We start from the raw sequence: 20,753 nt of genomic DNA on the forward strand, positions 1-20,753 counted from the left end.
TCCAATGCTATTTCAATCATTTAAAAGACCGAAAAATATAGGAAATATTTAAAAATTTTTTGGGGGAAAATCAGTTGAAAAGTGAATCTTTTGTTGATTTTTCTAATATTTGGGCTCTACTCGGCAGCAGAAGGAGTTATCTGATCGAGTTGAGATTTTTTGTACGTTTTATTGATGCCATTTGGCCAAAAATCCGCACTAGCCGTAACCGGATTTCGAAAAAAAGTTTTTTTCGATACACCCTAATGGGCACCAACGATCATGCCTCTTTGGAAGTCTGTCAGGTCGCCCATTTTACTGCACCATTTTCACACCACGACACTCACAGGTGAACTGGTTACTGCTGACGGAAGAGGAAGGTCCACATGACGGGATACGGACAAAATCTCGCGGCCGAAACATCGCCACCCAAAATCTCGCCGGCCAAAACCTCGCGGGACAAAATCTCGCCGGGCCAAAACCTCACGGAACAAAATCTCGCCACCCTAAACATCGCGTGGCCAAAACCTCGTGGGCCAAAATTTCGCCTGCAGCTTAATAAAAACTCAGTGTAGTTTAACAATATCTGCTGCTTTTCTTATAAGTAAAAAGAAAAAAAGGAAGGAAGAGCTTGGTGTGGTGAGAGTAGGGGTGCCGAATTCTACTTCGCCCCGGGCGCCAAAATCTCTAGCTACGGCTCTGTATATATATATATATATATATATATATATATATATATATATCCCACTCCCCTTCCTTTTGTTGTGCGGACAAAGTGAAATTATAAAAGACATCCTAGGCTCGAATCTCATCTATGTTGAAAATTTGATTGAGATCGGTGGGATGGCTCAAGAGGTATAATGTAACAAACATAGTCATTTAATTTTTATACATATATATAGATTTCCAAAGCATGCATTAGATTTTTTCTTGTCATTATTTTAATATAATTATGTTTTATTACTAAATATATACATATAGTAATATATAGAACATTCTACATTGAAGGAATCGTCGTGAAGAGGTTTTATCCTGACATTTCCTCCCAGGCGACACTACGTCTCGCTTAATTTAGACCAGGCGAGATTCTGTGTCGCGAGATCATTACAACGAGGTTTTGGTCAGGCGAGATTTTGGATATGGCGATATTTTGGGGCGCGAGGTTTTGGGTGGCGAGGTTTTGGTCAGGCGAGGTTCTGGCCGCGAGGTTTTGGGTGGCGAGGTTTTGGCCAGGCGAGGTTCTGGCCGCGAGATTTTGTACTCAAACCAGACACATTGAAAACAAGAAACGATCGGCAACCGCAACACGTGTTGTACAGTGGAGGGTCAAACTTACGTGTCCTGTATGAAGTGTTTTTAGATTTTTTGTCCACACCCTGTATATACATACTTCATTGTTGATGGTAGATACACATATAATATGAGTAATAGAGAGAGAAACGTGTCGTGTATGGTCACACAGAATTGCAAATATGAGCGTTATAGGATTGTTGTTGATCTTTCATAAGAATCTTAAAAAAAAAAAAAAAAGGAAAGGGTTTATAAAAGCGCTGAGCTTTCACTGGTCTTGGTGTCATGTGATGTATTTTGCCATTGGTCCTGGAATAGAGAAACTTAAAATTATATGCATGTTCTCCGTTTTGTTATATAGTTCGTTTTGGGGTATTTCACATTCAAGAACTTATGAATGAAACAGCTATAAGCCTTAACTACGTTTCGCTTTGATATAATTTTAGTCAGCATTGTACCTTAAATCAATTAAAAATGAATACTGATAAAATGGATATCATCAATGAATATTTACTTTCTGATATCAAGAAAAGAAAATAATTACATGATATATGTTCAGATAAGTATGTATTTCAATGTCAGATAATATTGTGTTTTCTCTTCCGTTTTTCAGATTTTTCTTCCTTTATCTGCAGGGGGTCAGCAGGGCAATTCCCTTTGCCTATCTCTTTTCTTCGTCGCGACTATGTCAGCGTGTTTGCATCGCAACAATGGTAACCTAAGAAATATCAATTATCTTATCTAAGTAGAGTAAAAAGGGAATTATAACATTGTATATGACTTTACAGCATTTTGTGTAGCTTTGTACAGCTGAAAAATGAACTTTACTACTCTTTTCAAAGGAACTCTGTTTCTATTTATTTTTCTTCTGTATGATAAAGTATCATTCTGTTAACGAGTGAATTTACAGAGAAGTAGTTGTTGTTGAAGGTCAATGATAAATAATTGCTTTACAACTCATGCATATTTTATGGGAATAGGATCTAACATTTCAAGGTAGGAAAAGAGATCATGAATTACCTCCACATGTTTTGTTTTGAATAGTTATTTATATGTACGGTAAACATTTGAAGTTGTTTAAATTTCTCAAACTTTATCGTGTGCCCAATACAGTACATATTTATTACTAGAGCAACCTATATTATGCTTTAGTTTTTGTTTAATTATGCTTTATTGTTAATTTCAATCATCGTTTTACATTAATCGTGTATAATGTGTAATATTTACTATACATTAAATATTCTAAATATCTTGATCTATTTATTAATATTTTATGCAACCAGTTTCTTGCATATTTAATGAATTTTCTACTTATTGCACTGTAAAAGATATGCTTTACTGGAGTCAATTTTTTCTACCACTTGTGTGTGCCTTAGAGTTGCATATATACAGAAAGCGAAAGTAAAAATGCCACCAAAAAGTACACAAAATGCCCAAGTTAAAGAGATACACATAACAATACAGTGTGGAGTTCCTGTGTACTATTCATTGTTGGTGGAATGTTTTCTTCGTTTCCTTTTTTCTTTTCTTCACATCAAAGGATTACAGAAATAAAAATAAACTTTTCATTGTTGCATTTTTACGTTCTCAATGATTTTGCATTGTAAATGTTGGCTTTAAAAAATATTAATGCAGTATGTTAAACTTACAGTTAAACAGAATTTTCCAGGAATTGTTCTAATAGAATTTTCCAAGAAATGTGCTATATATTTTAAATTATGCATTATGCTTTATTTTCTAAAATTATTCTTTATTATGTTTTTAAAATTAGTTCCTTCCCCTTAGACAACCATAATTATGTTCAAGGTACGAACCATAAGTCTAAATTGCTATTACGCTTTTTATGCTTTTGGGTTGCTCTACTTATTACCATAGCATGTTCTTAAATTTAATCTATCACAAATAATAGCCCATAATGTGTATTATTATTTATATATTTTTTATGGAATACAAGGAGTGAGGAACGAATATGAAGTCATCGGGGAACATTTAACATATGATTCATTTATAATTGTTTTAGAGGTTGTTTATTAATCAAATGAATGATAATGAAATAACTGATAGAATGTTAAAATATAAGAAAACAGGAGTACTCTAAACGAGAAAATGAAATGAAATATTTAAGTTGTACGTCCCACGATTATACCGGTTAGGCTAAAGGAGACGGTGATGATCAAAAATAAATGAAATGATGGAATTAAGTAAGTGGGAGGGAAAGGGAGATCCTTGAGAAAACCCACGCACACGGTGTTTTCCACCACAAAGTCCACTTGGCGTGAGCTGGGATTGAACCAAGGAACATATGCACCAGAGATGAACGCTCTACCACTTTTTTAAAAACAACTTTTTATTTCACATGAATGTTGAAACCTTGTATAACACAACAAATAAGAAGTAAGTCACTACAGAAAACAATAACTACATTATTGTTGAATAAGCAAAATGCGCAAGAAATTTGCAAACTTTTTTGTCGCTATTTGAGGAGTTGCATTAAACAGATGCAATCTCCGAGTTTGTAAGTACCAAATAAAATCCAAATATGACAACTTGGTAGGATATTCTAACATATAGTATATAAAATGTCCATTCAATCAATTAATCGCATTTAGTTTGGTCTGCGGGTACCAGTGATAGTTTGGAAATCGTAAGATGGAGGGAGAGAATGTAGATGGTGGCTGTCGGCAAATAAATCCCAGCATCCGACACAAGGCATCCCAAATTAGTCGTGTATAAATACAGGACGTGATGCGGTTTAGTAAAGTATCAAGAACACTCCGCTTTCACTACACGATGGATAGCAAATAACTTCTCATTTGTAAGCAATAAGTCATAAGGCAGTACCATGCACTTCTAACATCTTCTGTGAGACACTCTGATTTACAGTTTTTCCATATACGTGATCAACTGTATTGCTGAAATTTTTGACAAACTAATGGACTAGTACCCGCACAAACTGGTTTCATTAACAGCGAATAGAGTGGGATCAATTTATAAAATCAAATTAAAGGCGAATTATTCGGAAATACTGCCCAACAGTGGAATTATAGATACGTATGAGTCGTTTGGTCTTTATAATATCGGTAGGTTGTTCGCATATACAGTGTTCGACATTTTTCTCCGATATTCACTAAATTGAATGCACCCACAGAACATGGAAGATATAGAGTATTTCTATTAATTCTAAAGAACATGTTTGGCCATATATATAAAAAGAAAAACATATGAAGAATCCAGTCTTTTTGCAAACAGTTCTGGTGCGATATACCAAAGTTTGTAGTAAATGTACGTATTCAGGAACCAAGTTTTCTGCAGTAAGTTTAGTCGACGATACTTATGTTCTATAGTTAATAAGCGAATCTTCTGTACGATTGGATCCCACATTAAGTTTTATGAACACTGTAAATCACAGGAGAAACGTAATCCCAATATTTTAACACTATCGGCTATAGTATAAGTATCCATAAAAGGAAAATAGCCCCGGTGGGCATCCACATAATAAAACATAATCGTTGATTTCATATAATTAATCTTAGCTCCACTCACATTTTGGTAGTCAAGTAAACAGTCTTGGAGATAACAAAATTGCGTCGGCGTCGTGCCCATTAAAGTCACATTGTCGGCAAAAGCTTGCACATTGAGTACTTGAAACACATGTAACTGAGGTTCATGGAGTTACGTCAGTTTTTGTAGTACAGCAAGGCAAGGCAATATAATCTCATAGATAACGGAGATTCTTGTTGCATGCCAAAATTAATATTGAGAGGGGAGGTGAGATGCCCATTTATTTGAACTTCTGTTGTAGCATGTGCAAAATGATTGACTTACAACCTGAACAAATAAATGAGGAAAGCCATATGCACGAAGGACCGCAAATACGTAAGTAGTCATGAGATAAATAGTAAAAAGCCTGTTTGAAATCAACGGATAAGAGAAAAGCAGGATTGTATTTAAACTTATATTCTGAGAGATCACGAATTTTACTAAACGCTGCATAAACATTATAGTGTGGATTTAATGCGACTTGATAGTCACTAATAAGAAAAGGGTAGATCGCTGTAAGTCGATTATCAAGAACTTTTTGAAATATTTTGATTAAGTAGCATGATTGGACGATATTCATGAACAGAAACTTATTTCCCTTTCTTTGGAATTAGTATTATTATTCCTGGATTATTGTATATGTTACGTTGACGGAGCATTTCATTACATAATTCATATAAAATATCCCGTAAAATCCTCTAATAATGCTTGTAAAGTTCATAAGGGATGGCATCAGGCCCTGCACATTTACGATCTTTGCAAGTTTGAAGCATACTATAAATCTCTTCTTTCTTTATAGGTGCCATAATGGTATTAAATTCAGGTACTTGTCTTGTACTGTAAATATTCATGTACTTGAGGGAGCGACACTTGTAAATATTCATTAATAGTGCGCTGATCCTTGTCAATCTTTTCATACATGTCACTAAAATGATTAAGAATGGTCTGGTGAATGCGATGAGTGTCTGTAAGAAGCCTACCATCTTCTGTCTGAAGGGAGTGCACGTATTGAGAATGTCACTGTTTTTGGTGACGCACATAATGGTAAAGAGACGGTTGATCATTGGGAAATGCATCACTTGTGTTCATTGTGACATAATATTTCTGAAGTAATTGTTTGTGCACTGAGAATGAGGGCTTTAATATGATTGATCTGTTGACGATTGGTGGGGCTACGTGAGCCATCCCAGAAGTCATTTAAAACACGATAATATTATTCCAGTGTATTGTGTATATTCTGTTTTCGTTCATGACCTTTAGACCTGAAAAAATACCTATTTTAAATTTAACATAACGATTCTACCATTGGATGATATATGAAAAATATTTTCTCTGATTTTACCAATATGTCAAACGCATGAAGCACGGGATGGTACTTTACACTGAGAGAGTACATGATCAGTCCCCAGACATCGGAAACACGTTTTAGGTTGATTAGAATAAACAATGTATGTAGAATATGATATCACTTTACGTTTGGAAGGAATTGTTTTATTCAGAATTATATATAAAGAAAACTATTGTATACTGCAAGAGGCAAATCAAATACCCGATCTTTGATGTAATTGAGTTCAGCATTCGAAATACGAATAGAACTGAGTACCCAATTTGAATGAACATAGGGAATAGTTTCAATACAATGTCATTTTCAAATTTCACATACACAGTAAAGTATTCATTATGCAGCTGTAAAACGACTGCTTGGTTCATAACGTCATTGAAGTTCTCCAGGGTATCTATCGGTCACGAAAGTCATGAAAAAGTCACGGAATCAGAAAACGATCATGAAAGTCAAGAAAAAGTCACGAAATTTAGCTTTTAGGTCACGATTTATTTTATCTGTACAAATATAAGTATAGACTGGAAAATTTTGTTCTATAAAACATCAAAATTCATCACCAAAAATGTCTATCGTCGGCTTTAGACGCTACCAAATCGCAAGCAAAGCACGCTTCTATCGCATGTATGAAAATTTGGCCCAATTCGCACCCAAATTTGCTTTTGAGAATGTTACTAAATTTTATGGTTTGGGAAAGAAAAGGTCACGAAAAAGTCACGAAATTTCATTTTGGAATTTTAGTAGACACCCTGTTCTCAGACAATCAAATATGAATGTCACTCGAACTAGGTTTTATATATCGCATAGAGCGGTCGAATTCAAATTTCACGGTATTTTTACGAATTGAAAGCATGCCTATACAATAACCACAATTCACACTAAAAAGAATGGCTTGTAAAGCACACAAGCGTTAGTCATTTATCGTAGTAGCAAAGGAGCAGATCGAAAGCACTTCCACACTTTTCGATGTCCACCGGTGAATTACCACACCACTGAGTCACCGCGGCACTTACTCTAAATCAAATCAGTTGCTTTACTTTTTTGGTATCCTCGAAAAGGATCGCGTTCGTTTGTGGGCGGGCTCATTATTCTCAATGGGGCTCCCGTTCATTCACTTCAAGAGACTTGCCTCGTTCGGGTGCGTAAGAAAGAAAAGTCTTTCATGTACTCAAGTGATAAAGAGAAGCAGGATTTAGATTTCTTGGCTTTCGGCATCTATGGCCATGTTAGCCCGTCACGTATGAGGGATGACGTCCCTCGGCGAGCACACTATCCTGGAAAGGGAAGCGGCCTGGGACCTATATGTTAGGTACCACCCCGGAATTTTCTTGGTGTGAATGAGGAAAACCCAGGAAAACTTCATTCATGATGGCTGGCCTGAAAAAGCTGTTCCACTTTTTCGACCGAGTGCCGCCAGTGGAAATCGAACCTGGGACCACTTGTACCGAAGGCGAGAGTTTTAGTGACTACGCTACGCGGAACCAGAATAAAAAGAAGCATATCATTGCATTCTAACTACTCTCTGAAAAGATCACCTGGAATTCTATCTACACAGAGAAAAATCCGTCCTCCGGACAGCGATATATTGTACAAATATGCGGCATCCTCTTGCTTACTATAGAAATCAGTACGGAGCATACGTTATCCGTATGCTACATAGCCACTTCCCTTAGATGTTACATCATGCCGTTGCAGGATGTCTGACACCTAACAGTTTACCGTATATCACATGCATATACTTATGTTACCTTCGTCAGCTATATGTTATATACGTCCATTTGTATGTGAGATCCTGACCGCCTACATTGTTTCATACGGAAAGTACGTATAGATGGAACACTTACACAGAATGTATTATAAAACATGCGTTTTCAGTTATACGTCTGCTGTACGTTAAGTCCAAAAACTACAGGAATTACGCATGTAACCTATGTTTTTAAGTAGGCCACCTACATTTTTTTCTCAGTGTACAATTAATCATTTACACAGTTTAATTGAAGGAAGTTCGAATGGTTTACGAAACATTTTATCATGTTCTACGAAATGGGAATGTATTATGGGACGCCGGAAAGATTTATCGATGAAGTTGTGATAAAGAAATGAGCCTAAGATTATTTTCATTCAAATTTCTTATTTCCCTCTTGCATTTTCTACTGAACTCGCCTAAAAACGAAAATACAGAACTAATCAGATTAAACTTGGCCATAGTAAACTTTTAAACTTATGTAGACCTTTAAGTTCTTAAGACTATACTATTTATCTTTATTTCTTCTAGGCGATATTTGGTCTTTTCAGCTAGAACATTTTGCGTTTATGTACTTTTATCGACTTTTACCTTAAGGAAATTGTTACCCTTTTTCCTTCATCTACCGATTGTTTCGAAATGATATAAAATTTTATTTTCTTTTGCCATTAACGCTATAAATAGCACCTTGACCTTTAAAATTGAGAAACAAGCGAATATAAAAATCGCAATTAGAACAAGATGCGAAATGAAGAAAGGAAAGATATCTTCTTGTTTCAGAGAAAATTTTTAAAGAAATGGTTGCTCTTACAGCTGTGAATATGTTTTTGGTAGAGGAAGTTCAGCTAATGTGGATCCTTACTTATACATATCTTTCAAACACAAAATAGTACTTATCCAACTCAATTGACCATGTCTATACCAAACACTTCTTTGTTTATTTTTACCATCTTTCAAGAAAGAAAATTCGCTTTTATTGATTAATTTTTGAGTCATTCCTTATTATATCCGAGGTATAAAAGTTTACTGATTTCGAAAGTGTTAGGGTAAAGTAGATCCCAGGTATTTCTCCTGTCTGTGACTCCTATTTCCCTTCCGGCTTTAAATATGTCTTCACAAACACTTTATCTAAATCATAGTGAGCGATAGGTCGACCTGTAGCTAGCTCTGAGGTACATTCTGACTTGTTTATTGTAGTAATGTTTTATAAATGAAATCTTGTATAATGGCTGTGGTTAATAGCTACAATGAAGTGACAAACGTATTACTATTACGAGTGTGTATCCATGGTCTATACTCAAGTTAACTTCTAAATTTTAAATTTTGCCAATCATAACTCACTAAAATAGTTAGTAAGGAAGCACTGCTGAAAGATCAGACATCCCGTTGACCCTCCTCTACTTTAGCTGCCAGATAAGGGTCCACTTAACTCATCATCGATGATTACACATTTTTGTTGACTAATGAGTATAATATTCGTTGTAGGGTCATGTCAGGATAATAATCATGCAGCGTAGATAACACATTGAAGAATTAATCTCTATTATAAAATTGAAAGTGACTATAATTGTGACTTCTAATCTCTTGATCCAACCCTACGATTTTAATTAAAGCTTCGACATAGATGAGGTTCGGGCCTGGCATGTTTTTTTCATTTTTGACGGTACATGATAGGGAGGGAGGGGATATATATATATATATATATATATATATATATATATATATATATATATATATATATATATATATATATATATATATATATACTAAAAATAAAAATAAAAATAACTCATTTTGTGACCAGATGTAACCAAAGGTGTAAATCGATTTTTTTTTTAAACATGTAAATTGACTCATAACTCATACGTATGGATGCTCTGTCGTTAATTTTCAGCTTGTTAAGTTGGAGTAGCTTGGAAACTATGGAGCAGAAAAAAATATTTTTTTCATTCCCACCGATAACTAATCGTATGAGGCCTCTGTAAGGAGGAACTAGGGAAATCGTAGTTTTCGTATTTTAACTCTCTGAATTGGCAACTTTGCTGATGTTTCAGTGCATCAAAAGATGTGTTAAGGATCTGTCTACATTATGCAATTCCTAAAAACAATGAAAAACAAGCTTTGAAATTATTGTGATAAAACGTTTACTTATATGCACCCGGCAACACTGCTACTATCAGAAATGAATTACCAACTCTACAGCGAATGCTGAGAGTGTCCTCTGTTTTGATTCAAACACTGGTTCACACCTTTCACGAGGTTGGCAGCAACTTTACGAAGATTAGAAGTGTTAATGTTCTCAATAGTACTGCGAATGTTCGTTTCCATGTCTTCAATAGTTCGAGAATCGTTCTTGTATACTTCTTGCTTTAAATACCCCCATAGATATGAATAGCAGTGTTGCCGGGTGCATAAAGTAAAACTTTTATCACGATAATTTCAAAGTTTCTTCTTCATTGTTTTCAAGAATTGCATAATATAGATAGATCCTTAACACACCTTTTGATGCACTGAAACATCAGCAAAGTTGCCAATTCAGAGTGTTAATTTATGAAAACTACAATTTCCCTGGTTCCCCCTTACAGAGGCCTCATACGATTAGTTATCGGTGGAAATGAAAAATTCTTTTTTCTGCTCTATAGTTTCCAAGCTACTCCAACGTAACAAACTGAAAATTAACGACAGAACATCCATATGTATGAGTTGAGTCAATTTACATGTTTTGCAAAAAAGAATAAAAATTGATTTGCACCTTCGGTTACATCTGGCAACACTGTATTGTTTCTAGTGTACTTCAATTGTTGATTCCTAGTTAAAAAATATATGCATAAACAAGGCTTCATTTTGGTATAAACATTATTTTTGTATCACTTCAGGTTCAAAAGTAACTTCTATCCCAAACTCTGGGTTGCATTGTATATTGGACACCCTGTACTAGCTTGAGATAAACCGTCGTGGAAGTTGATTTCCCAGAGATAACGACTGGGAGTTGAAGGGAGGGAAACATAAAAACCATTCAAAATAACCGATATCATAGAGCGCTTTAGTAATAGTAAAAAGTGAGTGACTAACGGAACATATTACTATTTTCTTTTTATTTAACCTAGCAAAGCGGGTAATTGATAGTAGTCCTCCATAAATTGCGAGTACAGAATTCAAATTGTCAATAAGGGGGGCCGCGGTGGCTCAGTGGTAGTGGTAGAGCGTTCACCTTTGGTGCTTGAGGTCCCGGGTTCGATCCCAATCCCCGCCAAGTGAACTTCGTACTGGACAAACACCGTGTTTGTGGATTTTCTCGGGGTTCTTCCGTTTCCTCCCACTTTCTTCATCCACCATTTCATTCATTACTCATCATCACCGTCTCCTTTAACCTAACCGGCATAACCGTGGGACGTAAAACTCAAAGATTTCATTTCATTTTTTTCAAATTGTCAATAAATTTAGCTATGAAAAATTCCGTAATCTCCACAGACCTAAATGTGTATGTTCTGACTTGCATTCCATGGCCTCAAAGGAAATATTCGCTTACGGCTGCAGATGCAACTCAACCACCTGATAGAGTTGTCAACTCACTCCAACAAAATCTACCAAAGGGAACAACAAGTTCATTTTACCCGACCGGGTCCACAATATCCGAACTTCTTGTAATTCTTAGAACTCTATGCAAACAAAATTGGAGATAAAGTGAGAGAAAAATCCGTCAACGTCATTCAGGTTGACCGCCACTAGATTCAAACACAGGATCTCTTTCTTTTTCATAAAGTAGGGTGAGCCAAATACAGAGGCAGAAGTTCGTCTCACTCTCAAGTGTCACGATCGCAGCGGTCATTAGTTCCGATAATATAGGTGGGCTCTCAGCCTTAATGTGAGGTAGATTGGGCTGAGAGTGTGGCCCCTCCCTGGGTCCCCAGATCCCCAGTCATGGGTTGGATTCAATCGAGTTATGGTCGTGGCACGGGAGTCGGTAAACAGAATTCCTCCTGGCATCAAAAGGAGGATGTTAACTTGCCTTAATACGGTCTGGCGCCACCTGCTAGAGAGGTACTGGTAGAGTAGCACTCGTTAGCGGAGTTTCCTCTATTAGAAGATATAACTGGAAGATGAGCTCGGTCCATCGCTCTTGATCTGATCGGAACGGAAACTCCCCTTGTGCATGAGACACGGAAAATGCGCTTATCTTTATAGTGATGCGAGGTCACTGAATTCAACAAAGTTGGAGATCAGTTTAGTAAATGACATACAGAATATAAGCAAGTATTAAGACTTCTGTTTAATATGAGAATTTTATACAACTATTATGAAATATTTAAACTTAAAACACGTTATTTCGAGTTAACACATCACGAAAAATTAAGATCCTTGTTCCGGTTGCTATATCACGCTTGCTTTAACATATATTTCATATTTTGCTTCTATCTGGTTGTTAGCATTTAGCGGAAAATAGATTATCCAAAATTAGATGTACGAGCTGATAGATCTAATTGAGCTCAGAATATGATATAGGTGAATATACATTTTGTAACGTAATTAAAAAAAATACAATTGTTTTTCAATTTCTTAAAATTTATGCACGGACATTGTTAGTTTGAAATGATTCAGTGTAGGTGGCAGGATCGCGTTATCAATGAAAGTTATAAGTGGAAAAGAAAGTGCTGTCATCTATGATAATCGACGCAAATTATTGAAACATTTGCTACTGTGTATTCTAGTTCAGTTCGAAATTGTTACGAAAATTGTGTATTCACCAAAAATGTTGCAAGAAGAATGTGATTGTGAAGTGAAATTCGTATAAGTGGTTTGTAATAGCCCTATAAGTCTATTGGAGAGTTAGCACTTCTTTCTTGGTATACTTCCTATTTAGATATGTTAACCTGCAAAATACTTCAGGCCAACTGAAAACACATTTTTTTTCAATTCCCAACATTTAACTCTGGTTTCTCATATATATATATATATATATATATATATATATATATATATATATATATATATATATATATATATATATATATATATATATATATATATATATGTGTGTGTGTGTGTGTGTGTGTGTATTAAAAAAATGATTCATCAACTGCTCAACGTCTTGTTCTTCAATTCACGTTTCTTCCTTCTGGTCAATACATATTCCCCCCACGAGGGCGCATCCACCGGGTCAGAACCTCCCAAAACTTACTAACTTAACATAAATTTGTAGACTTTCTCTCAATAATAGTATTTTTGTTTAACAGGATTTATGTAGCATAAAAATTTCATCTTACACTTCATCAGTTCTCTTTTTCTTATAAAAACAATCTAGTTCTATCATTCTTTGCTGAAAATATACGTAGAAGTTTTACAATAATTACTTATCGTCTTTTGGGATCTAGAATAATATCCGTTCAATACTACATTGACCCGTCCAATACTTGTAGTACTGGTTCCTTCTAAAAATTGAACCCGTCAAAACAAAAAGTTCTGGATGAGCCCGCCTGCCTACCAAAACTCTTCCTGGACATTCCTCGCCACCGTCACCATTAAGATTAGGATTTAGGATTCAGATTTCTGAGCTATGGCCATTTAGCCCGTCATATATGAGGGATGACGTCCATCGGCGAGAGGGAAGGAAGGAAGTGGCCTGGGACCTATAAGTTAGATACAACCCCGGCATTTGCCTGGTGTGAATGAGGAAAACCCAGGAAAACATCATTCAGGATGGCTCGCCTGAAGAAGCTTTTTACACTTTTTCGAAAGAGTGTCCCTACCGAGAATCGAACACGGGACCGCTCGCACCGAAGGCGAGAGCTTTAGCGACTACACAACGCGGGATAAGATGTGTAGGAAAATTGGAACAACAAAAAATACAATCTGCTACTTAACAGTGTACTTTGTCATGCAGCACATACAGTAAATAACAATTCTTACAAGAAAATAAAACAATTATTGCTGGCAACGAATGACATAACACAAAAGTTAGTTTTTCAAATTTCTCTTAAGAATTCACCCATAAACCATATTATTTTATACAATTAAATGTGATCTATCAATTGACATGTATTCTCTTCGGACAATAGTTTATTTAAACATAAATTATATTTAAGAGATAATGATAATTGTAGTCTATATTTCATAAACCATACTATGCATTGACTTGTTGCCTGTGTTATAATGAAGAACTTAATAAGCATATATTTCAGTACCAGCTTCATCTCGAAAGAGGCATAGCTCTCGTGCAGCATTATACAGACATGGAACAGAATTAGAAAATAGATGATATCACAAGTACCTATGTGGTAGAGTAATCGTTGTTATACGAGAGACTTGAGTTCAACTCTCTGCCACATGAACGATAGGATGTAAATTTGTTATACGTTTGTATTTTCTAATAACCAGTCTACAATTCATTGTTCTTATTAAACAATTTGAGATATGAACTGACGTTCTGAAATAATTTTTATTCTCGAACAAGTAAATAAGTCTTAAAAACACTGTCAACATCATATTTTAATATCGAAATGTTATTCCATTTTACTATCAAACACTTTTCTTTGGAAATAAAATAGGTTGTGTTTGGTAGTATAACTCTTGACAAGCATATTGCATGTTACATAAAACGGGGAAGTGATATTAGTCATTTCCTATTACTAACAGAGATATGAAATGATTTTAAAACTGCATACTTGAATATTGTCATTCATCCTCAATTAGTATTTAAAAGTGTCTTCCCTTACCCCAACATGTCTTAAGGTTCAGCGACAATACTGTAGGATTGTGAAATAGATCACAGTAGTTCCTGTACTAAGCATAATTCCTTGAACCGCTTGCAATAGGCCCCATAATTTTCAAACTAGAACTTTTGAAACGAGACGCTTCGCATTTCTGGCGGTTTATAAATCTGAAAGGTGTTTCTCTATATATGTTTATTAGTTTTCCCCTATATATTTAGTTAAGTAATGGCAACCGAAATACCGTTTTGTTCTTATTCAATATCCAAAATTGTTAACTACCAAACGTAAGAAAAAGTCAGCTCTGAGACATTCGGATGTAGATGGAGCTTCAACTATATCATTGAATCATCCCAATATTCTCGTAATGATATTTATTTAATAGGACGTACACATGCTTTATGTTGAATATTAATAAGTTATTCGAAAGTAATTTTATAAATTCACGTATTGCTTGAACTTCCACAATCACTGTAATTTGTCAGTTGCTTTATTGAAAAAAGTCAATCGAATGGATTATAAAGGTAGATATGCTCTCAGATATATATCCCTTTCCTTATATTGAGGGTTTGATACAGGAAAAAGGAGGAGCCCCACATTCACCATGTAACAGTAACTAGCACTAAAATACACTAATGATAATCACTACGGTTTTGTTTCCACAATGTTTATTTGCAAAAGCATCAATCTTGGCATTTCGTCAAGATAGAATCAACATTTTATTCTTAAGTAATTTTTTGTAGGTAAGGATACTAATGGGTGCTTGCATTATTTTGGTATTAATGCATTGCCGCTTTAGCATAGACAGTGTGGTGTTGTTAAACAGAGTGAAAGGGTATAGTGTTGTATGAAAGTGCACAATAAAAAACACTGGAAAATTGCGAGTGACTTTTCTTTACGACTTCAAGTTGGAATAATCTGCACAGCAAGCCGCAACAATACCAACAGTGCATTTGAGCACGACACCATTCGCCGTTGGTTTGTCAGATTTTGTTCCGATGACACAATATTGTAAAATAAGCCCTGTTGCCACCGATCAACTCCGGACGAGCTCCTTAGGAACATCGTGGAGTTAGATTTGCGGGTGCCTGATGAGTTGATTACGCCAAGAACTCATCAGGCATGAGGATGAGTGTAAAGAACTACCAGGAACGTTTTCTGGGTCGGATATCACTTCAAATCAAAAATGCATCTCCTACGACAATAGTAAATGATCAGGATAGTGATTGTTTCTTGATCAAATTAAAGGATAGTTTCAAGAATTTGTAGAAGATTTTGTTGGCATGGCAATCTATGATGGAATTAAACCTTTATATCTTAGTCCGCTAAGGTGAAATAATCACTGTGTATTGTTATAGTACTGAACTCCATGCAGTTCATCATAAACTTTGCCCGCAAGCCAAAATGCCTGTATACGGTTTGCTTATAATCTCAAATGATCAAATCATTTAACTCCATACTACAGAAAGCTGAGCCTTTTGAAACTTTCCGATAGACGTGATTTGCATCGACTTACATTTCTCTTTAAAATTTGCGCTTTCAACAATCTTCCTACTTATTGCAACGATTGCAACCAGTACATGCTTACCACGATCACAATACAAGATCAGGTGTAAAGAAACTCCATTTTCTTCCCCTACATTCGTCAAAATTCTACCCGAATGCGTTCTTTGCATCCACTATCCGTGCGTGGAATGACTTTCCATCCAACACAAGACAATCTCAGTCAATCAATCTATTTAAGAACTCGGTTGAGCAGATCCTCCATAAGTTTATCAAGGCTTACTAATATCTATATTAAAAAATGCTGATTTTAATACTTCCTACCTTTTATTTCTTTTGTTCACTAAATGTATGTCACTATATTATGTGGTTATTTGTAGTAATCTAAGTAATCTACTGGTATGTGTGCATGTGATGTAATTCGTATGTGTGTATGTGTATGTATGATTGGGAGTGTTTTATATATTTTATACATATTTTATTATTATTATCGTATTACTAATCATGATACTATTGTATTGCATGGTCAAGTGGGAGACAAGGCATGATTAGCCTGAACTTCGCCATCTAAAATAAGACTAAATAAATAAATAAGTACATGTGAACTCGATTGCTTCATATTTTATTCTAGTTCAAATGATCGAAATTGTAACTCACTTCGAAATATGTTTAACATATTTTAGAAATCATTTGAATTTATGTACTGTGCGTGAAATTTGTTTAGAAAGGAAATTGAATTTAATCAGTTCTAACCAAATAAATAAGATAATTTGTAAACACAGTGCTGCTTATAGATAATATCCCTCTAATTGTTGTCGCAATTGTTGTTCTAGATTGTATTTTTTTGGTAAGTTCAAGTCATGGATTAGTTTCTTTTGAAACACTAAGTTGTTAGCCAATCTATCTATCTATCTATCTATCTATCTATCTATCTATCTATCTATATATATATATATATATATATATATATATATATATATATATATATATATATATATATATAAAATATAAATTGGGAAAAGTTTAAAAGAAGTGCATGACATTTTTAAAGTAAACTTCACACTTCGCTTTCTCAGTATTATCTAAACCAGCGTTTCCCAACCTTTTTCAACTTGCGGCACACTATGGGTGTAACTTGAATTCTCGCGGCACACTCATAGTTATTATTATTTGTAAATATATATAATACGGTGTTTTTTTTCTGTGATTACTGATATCCTTCTCACTCAATCACTGGTTCTTCCCCGTGGTAAATCATTATGCTAATTTTTAATTCTAATTTTAAAATAGAAAACAATTGCAATGAAATATTGGACTCAGGTTTTTAAAACTAAGCTTTCTTTTTCGAAAACATTATCCAACCTTTCACTAAGAAGAAAGATCACTAAATAACGAACGAATAAACAAATCTCTTTTAGTTTTAAAACACAAATGTGGTTAATTTGTATGAATGTTTGCTCTGTCGAAAAGATTGAATGATATTTTAAAATTTCAAGTTACGAAATAGTCTGCAGCAATAAAGAAGCAATAATAGTCGTAACAATGACAGCAAATACTTTTTTAACATTAAAAATGAACAGAAAAGTAACACGGTATGAAACTTAAAGTTGTAGATTCATAGTAGAGGTTCATAATAATGTGAAATACAAATATATATTTTTCCTTTGTCTCGCAATTTGATTGCTATAGAATTAATAATTTGTTTCGATTTCCTCACGGCACACCAGCGGCCCATTCACGGCACACCAGTGTGCCGCGGCACACCGGTTGGGAAACGCTGATCTAAACTGTAGGCTATGGTTTAAGATATCTTTTAGGGTAAGAAACTTCTGTATTGCTTTCAAATGTTTGATGTAATTATACATAAAAAAGAAATTTTAATTTTGTTCCAGAGTTTCGTAACCTCAACTGAAAGAAATGAAACCAGAGCAGATTGAGAACCAGCCAGATGGTGGATGGGGTTGGGTTATCGTCTTCAGTATTATTATAACTAATGTAAGGAATATTTATTTAAAGTGTTAAAAAAAAGTGACACAAAATTACATAGGTTAAGACAAAATTGTTATTAAGAACATAGTACACAGTAGATTGAATTTTTTATGTAGTAATAACAAACATAATATGTGCTATCACCTCATTTATCAAACATTTTCGTGACTGTATGGTCAGCATGCGTGCCTTCGGCTAAGGAGACGTGGATTAGACTTTGAATGGGAGCTCATGTGATAAAAATCTTATATTAATTTGTAGGTCTAAGGCTTTTATTACCTTCATAGTAAAAAAAAAAAAAAAAACGTTAAATTTCCATTCAACCTATAAGTATGTATCTTATTCGTTTTCTTCTTACAAAGAACCCTTGATATCTATCAGAGAACGATCTTAATGAAACTTTGTATATAGAGAGAGTGCCTCGGGAAACATGCACAGCCAAAATGTAGCTGCAGTGTCGAGGACTTTGGGGCACTAGGGCTCGAGAATGATCAAAAGTGGAACGTCAGTACATAGCTACAAAATGCACTTTTTTTTTTAAACTGGTCATTGTAACGACACCAAATGAGCATACATGGATACGAGATGGTAAATGTGACCTGTTAAAAGTGATAAAAAGAATATCCGCTATCTTGAAAGAGGCCATGTTGAAGTGGTGCGATTGGTGTAAGGAAGTAGAGGGTCATGCGATATATCAATTTGAACTAATTAGACGCAAAAACCTTTTGGTGAAGTCTGTTGTGTGATTCCATTATTCTTGTGCTTCTGGTAGAATGGTTTAGGTACAAGATAAGCAAAGTGTATCTCATGACACTCGAGCGGATGAAGGGTATGGAGCGTATGACTAGGATCAGTGTAACTTGAAAAACAGAGCGAAATCACTGCGTGATTTGTGTCAGAGACAACATGTAATTGCTGTGGATGGGCTGATATGACTTGTTCAATCTTCATGATAATGTCATAATTGACATAATGAGTAATATGTATTTACAAATGTAATAAACTGATACTACCAAACTACATTGTAACTATAGGTAGTTGTGCTTTGCGAACGTAAGATTCTTGCTTTTATCAATTGCAGTTATTGTTCAGCTGACTTATGCTTTGAACATTTTTCCGTTGCATACCATTTTCAAAAGAAAAGAAAGAAAGAAAGAAAAAGAAAAACGAAAAAAGAAAGAACAGAACGCACAACTTACAGGTACTTCAACTACATCCAGGGGCATCATTTAGGGGCGCAGGAGGGAGCAAGTCCCCCCCCTTGCCCCCCATGAGTTTGAGGAATACATATACTTTAAGCGATTATCTACTAATATACTAGTAAAAAAAATGTGAAAGTCTTATGTCGGTGGTGCTCTTGCCCCCCTCAAGCGAAGTCTAAAATGACGTCCCTGACTGCGTCATAAACATTTTGTGACGTAATGTTGAATCACTGAACCTTCTTCAGTGATGAGTGTTTCCTAGAAAGGGAATACCTTTGGGTAACCAACATGAGAACAATTGTAACTCCCTCATAAACTAGACTCACCTCTTTTCCGTTCCAATATACTGTTCACGCCATAATGTATATATTTGTATTATAATTTAATCTTACTCATAGCGCTCCATGCTCTCCATCTGCTCGAGTGTCATGAGATACACTTCGCTTATCTTGTATCCTCGTCGCCATAAGTGCCTTTACATCGCAGTGACGGGTATGTGACCGCGCAGTACTCCAAGGAAGGGATGGTTGTATAAGAATTTTTGATTAATTTTGAAGAGTTTTTATTTTGACTAGGGAATTAACATACGTATAGGGATTAAAGACACGGATTTGAAGCATCAGTGCACGAAAAGATTCGTATTCTCAGTTTTTCTATTTATTGCTTTATATGTTAAGTTAAACACCACAATATGTATCACTGATATCGCAGATCGAATTATTTTGTAAAATCGTGTCTGTAACCTATTGTCAAAACACTCATCTCAAGACATGATGTAGAGAAAAGAGAAAGAGATAAGACATCTGTAATATATATATAATTACTCAATAAGTAATTATAAGTAATTATAAGTAAATTAGACTCAATAAGTAATTGTAGAAATTAGTTAAAGGACACATAAGAGAGCGAAAAGGAGGTCTAGAAGTCTGAACTTTTTAGAAACGTCCTAGATAGGTGAAAATATAGTTAAAAATTGCAAAAGGTATCATGTAATTTATCTTTCTTTTCTTATATCCTAGTATACTTTTTTTTCACATCCAAACATCTCTATTCAGAATTACGAGATAAAGGTGAAGAGAGAAACATTTCCATCTCAAGAATTATATCAGAAAAAAGATCTTTTGACTTAGGCTAGATTCGAACTCGTAACCCTTGAATCCATAAGTGCGCGCTCTACCGATTTTTTTTTAAACTTCCTGACATTTTCTACTGCAACCACTGTTCAGGACTACTAGACATGACAGGGACACAAACACAGAAACATCGAGGACAGTTAAAATTCCACCCTTGCTACTACAGAGGGACTCGAACCCCCAATGGGCTTCACCTAACAATCATCAGCCTCCCGATTGAGCTAACAATTGCTGTTGCAAAAGCCTGATTTCTACAACTACCGGTGGCTGAATGGTGTGTGTTAACGAAATTGGCCAAGATAACTGCTTCATATAGCTATTGCAATA

At 35.0% G+C, this 20,753-nt stretch overlaps 1 protein-coding gene across 1 annotated transcript in view; it reads left to right on the forward strand.

Annotated features, from left to right (window-relative positions):
- Nucleotides 1-2,078: 2,078 nt before the first annotated feature.
- The window catches only part of LOC145662803 (monocarboxylate transporter 9-like), a 54,011-nt gene continuing 35,336 nt past the window's right edge, over nt 2,079-20,753 (forward strand). Inside the window, exons 1-2 of the mRNA XM_081728692.1 lie at nt 2,079-2,265; nt 17,995-18,097. Coding sequence (XP_081584818.1) covers nt 18,020-18,097 — 78 coding nt within the window. The 5' untranslated portion in view covers nt 2,079-2,265; nt 17,995-18,019. The remainder of the gene's footprint in view (nt 2,266-17,994; nt 18,098-20,753) is intronic.

Source organism: Thermobia domestica, chromosome 10 (genome assembly GCF_964235325.1).
Source record: "Thermobia domestica chromosome 10, izTheDome1.hap1.1, whole genome shotgun sequence".
In the NCBI taxonomy this organism is placed as follows: Eukaryota; Metazoa; Arthropoda; class Insecta; order Zygentoma; family Lepismatidae; genus Thermobia; species Thermobia domestica.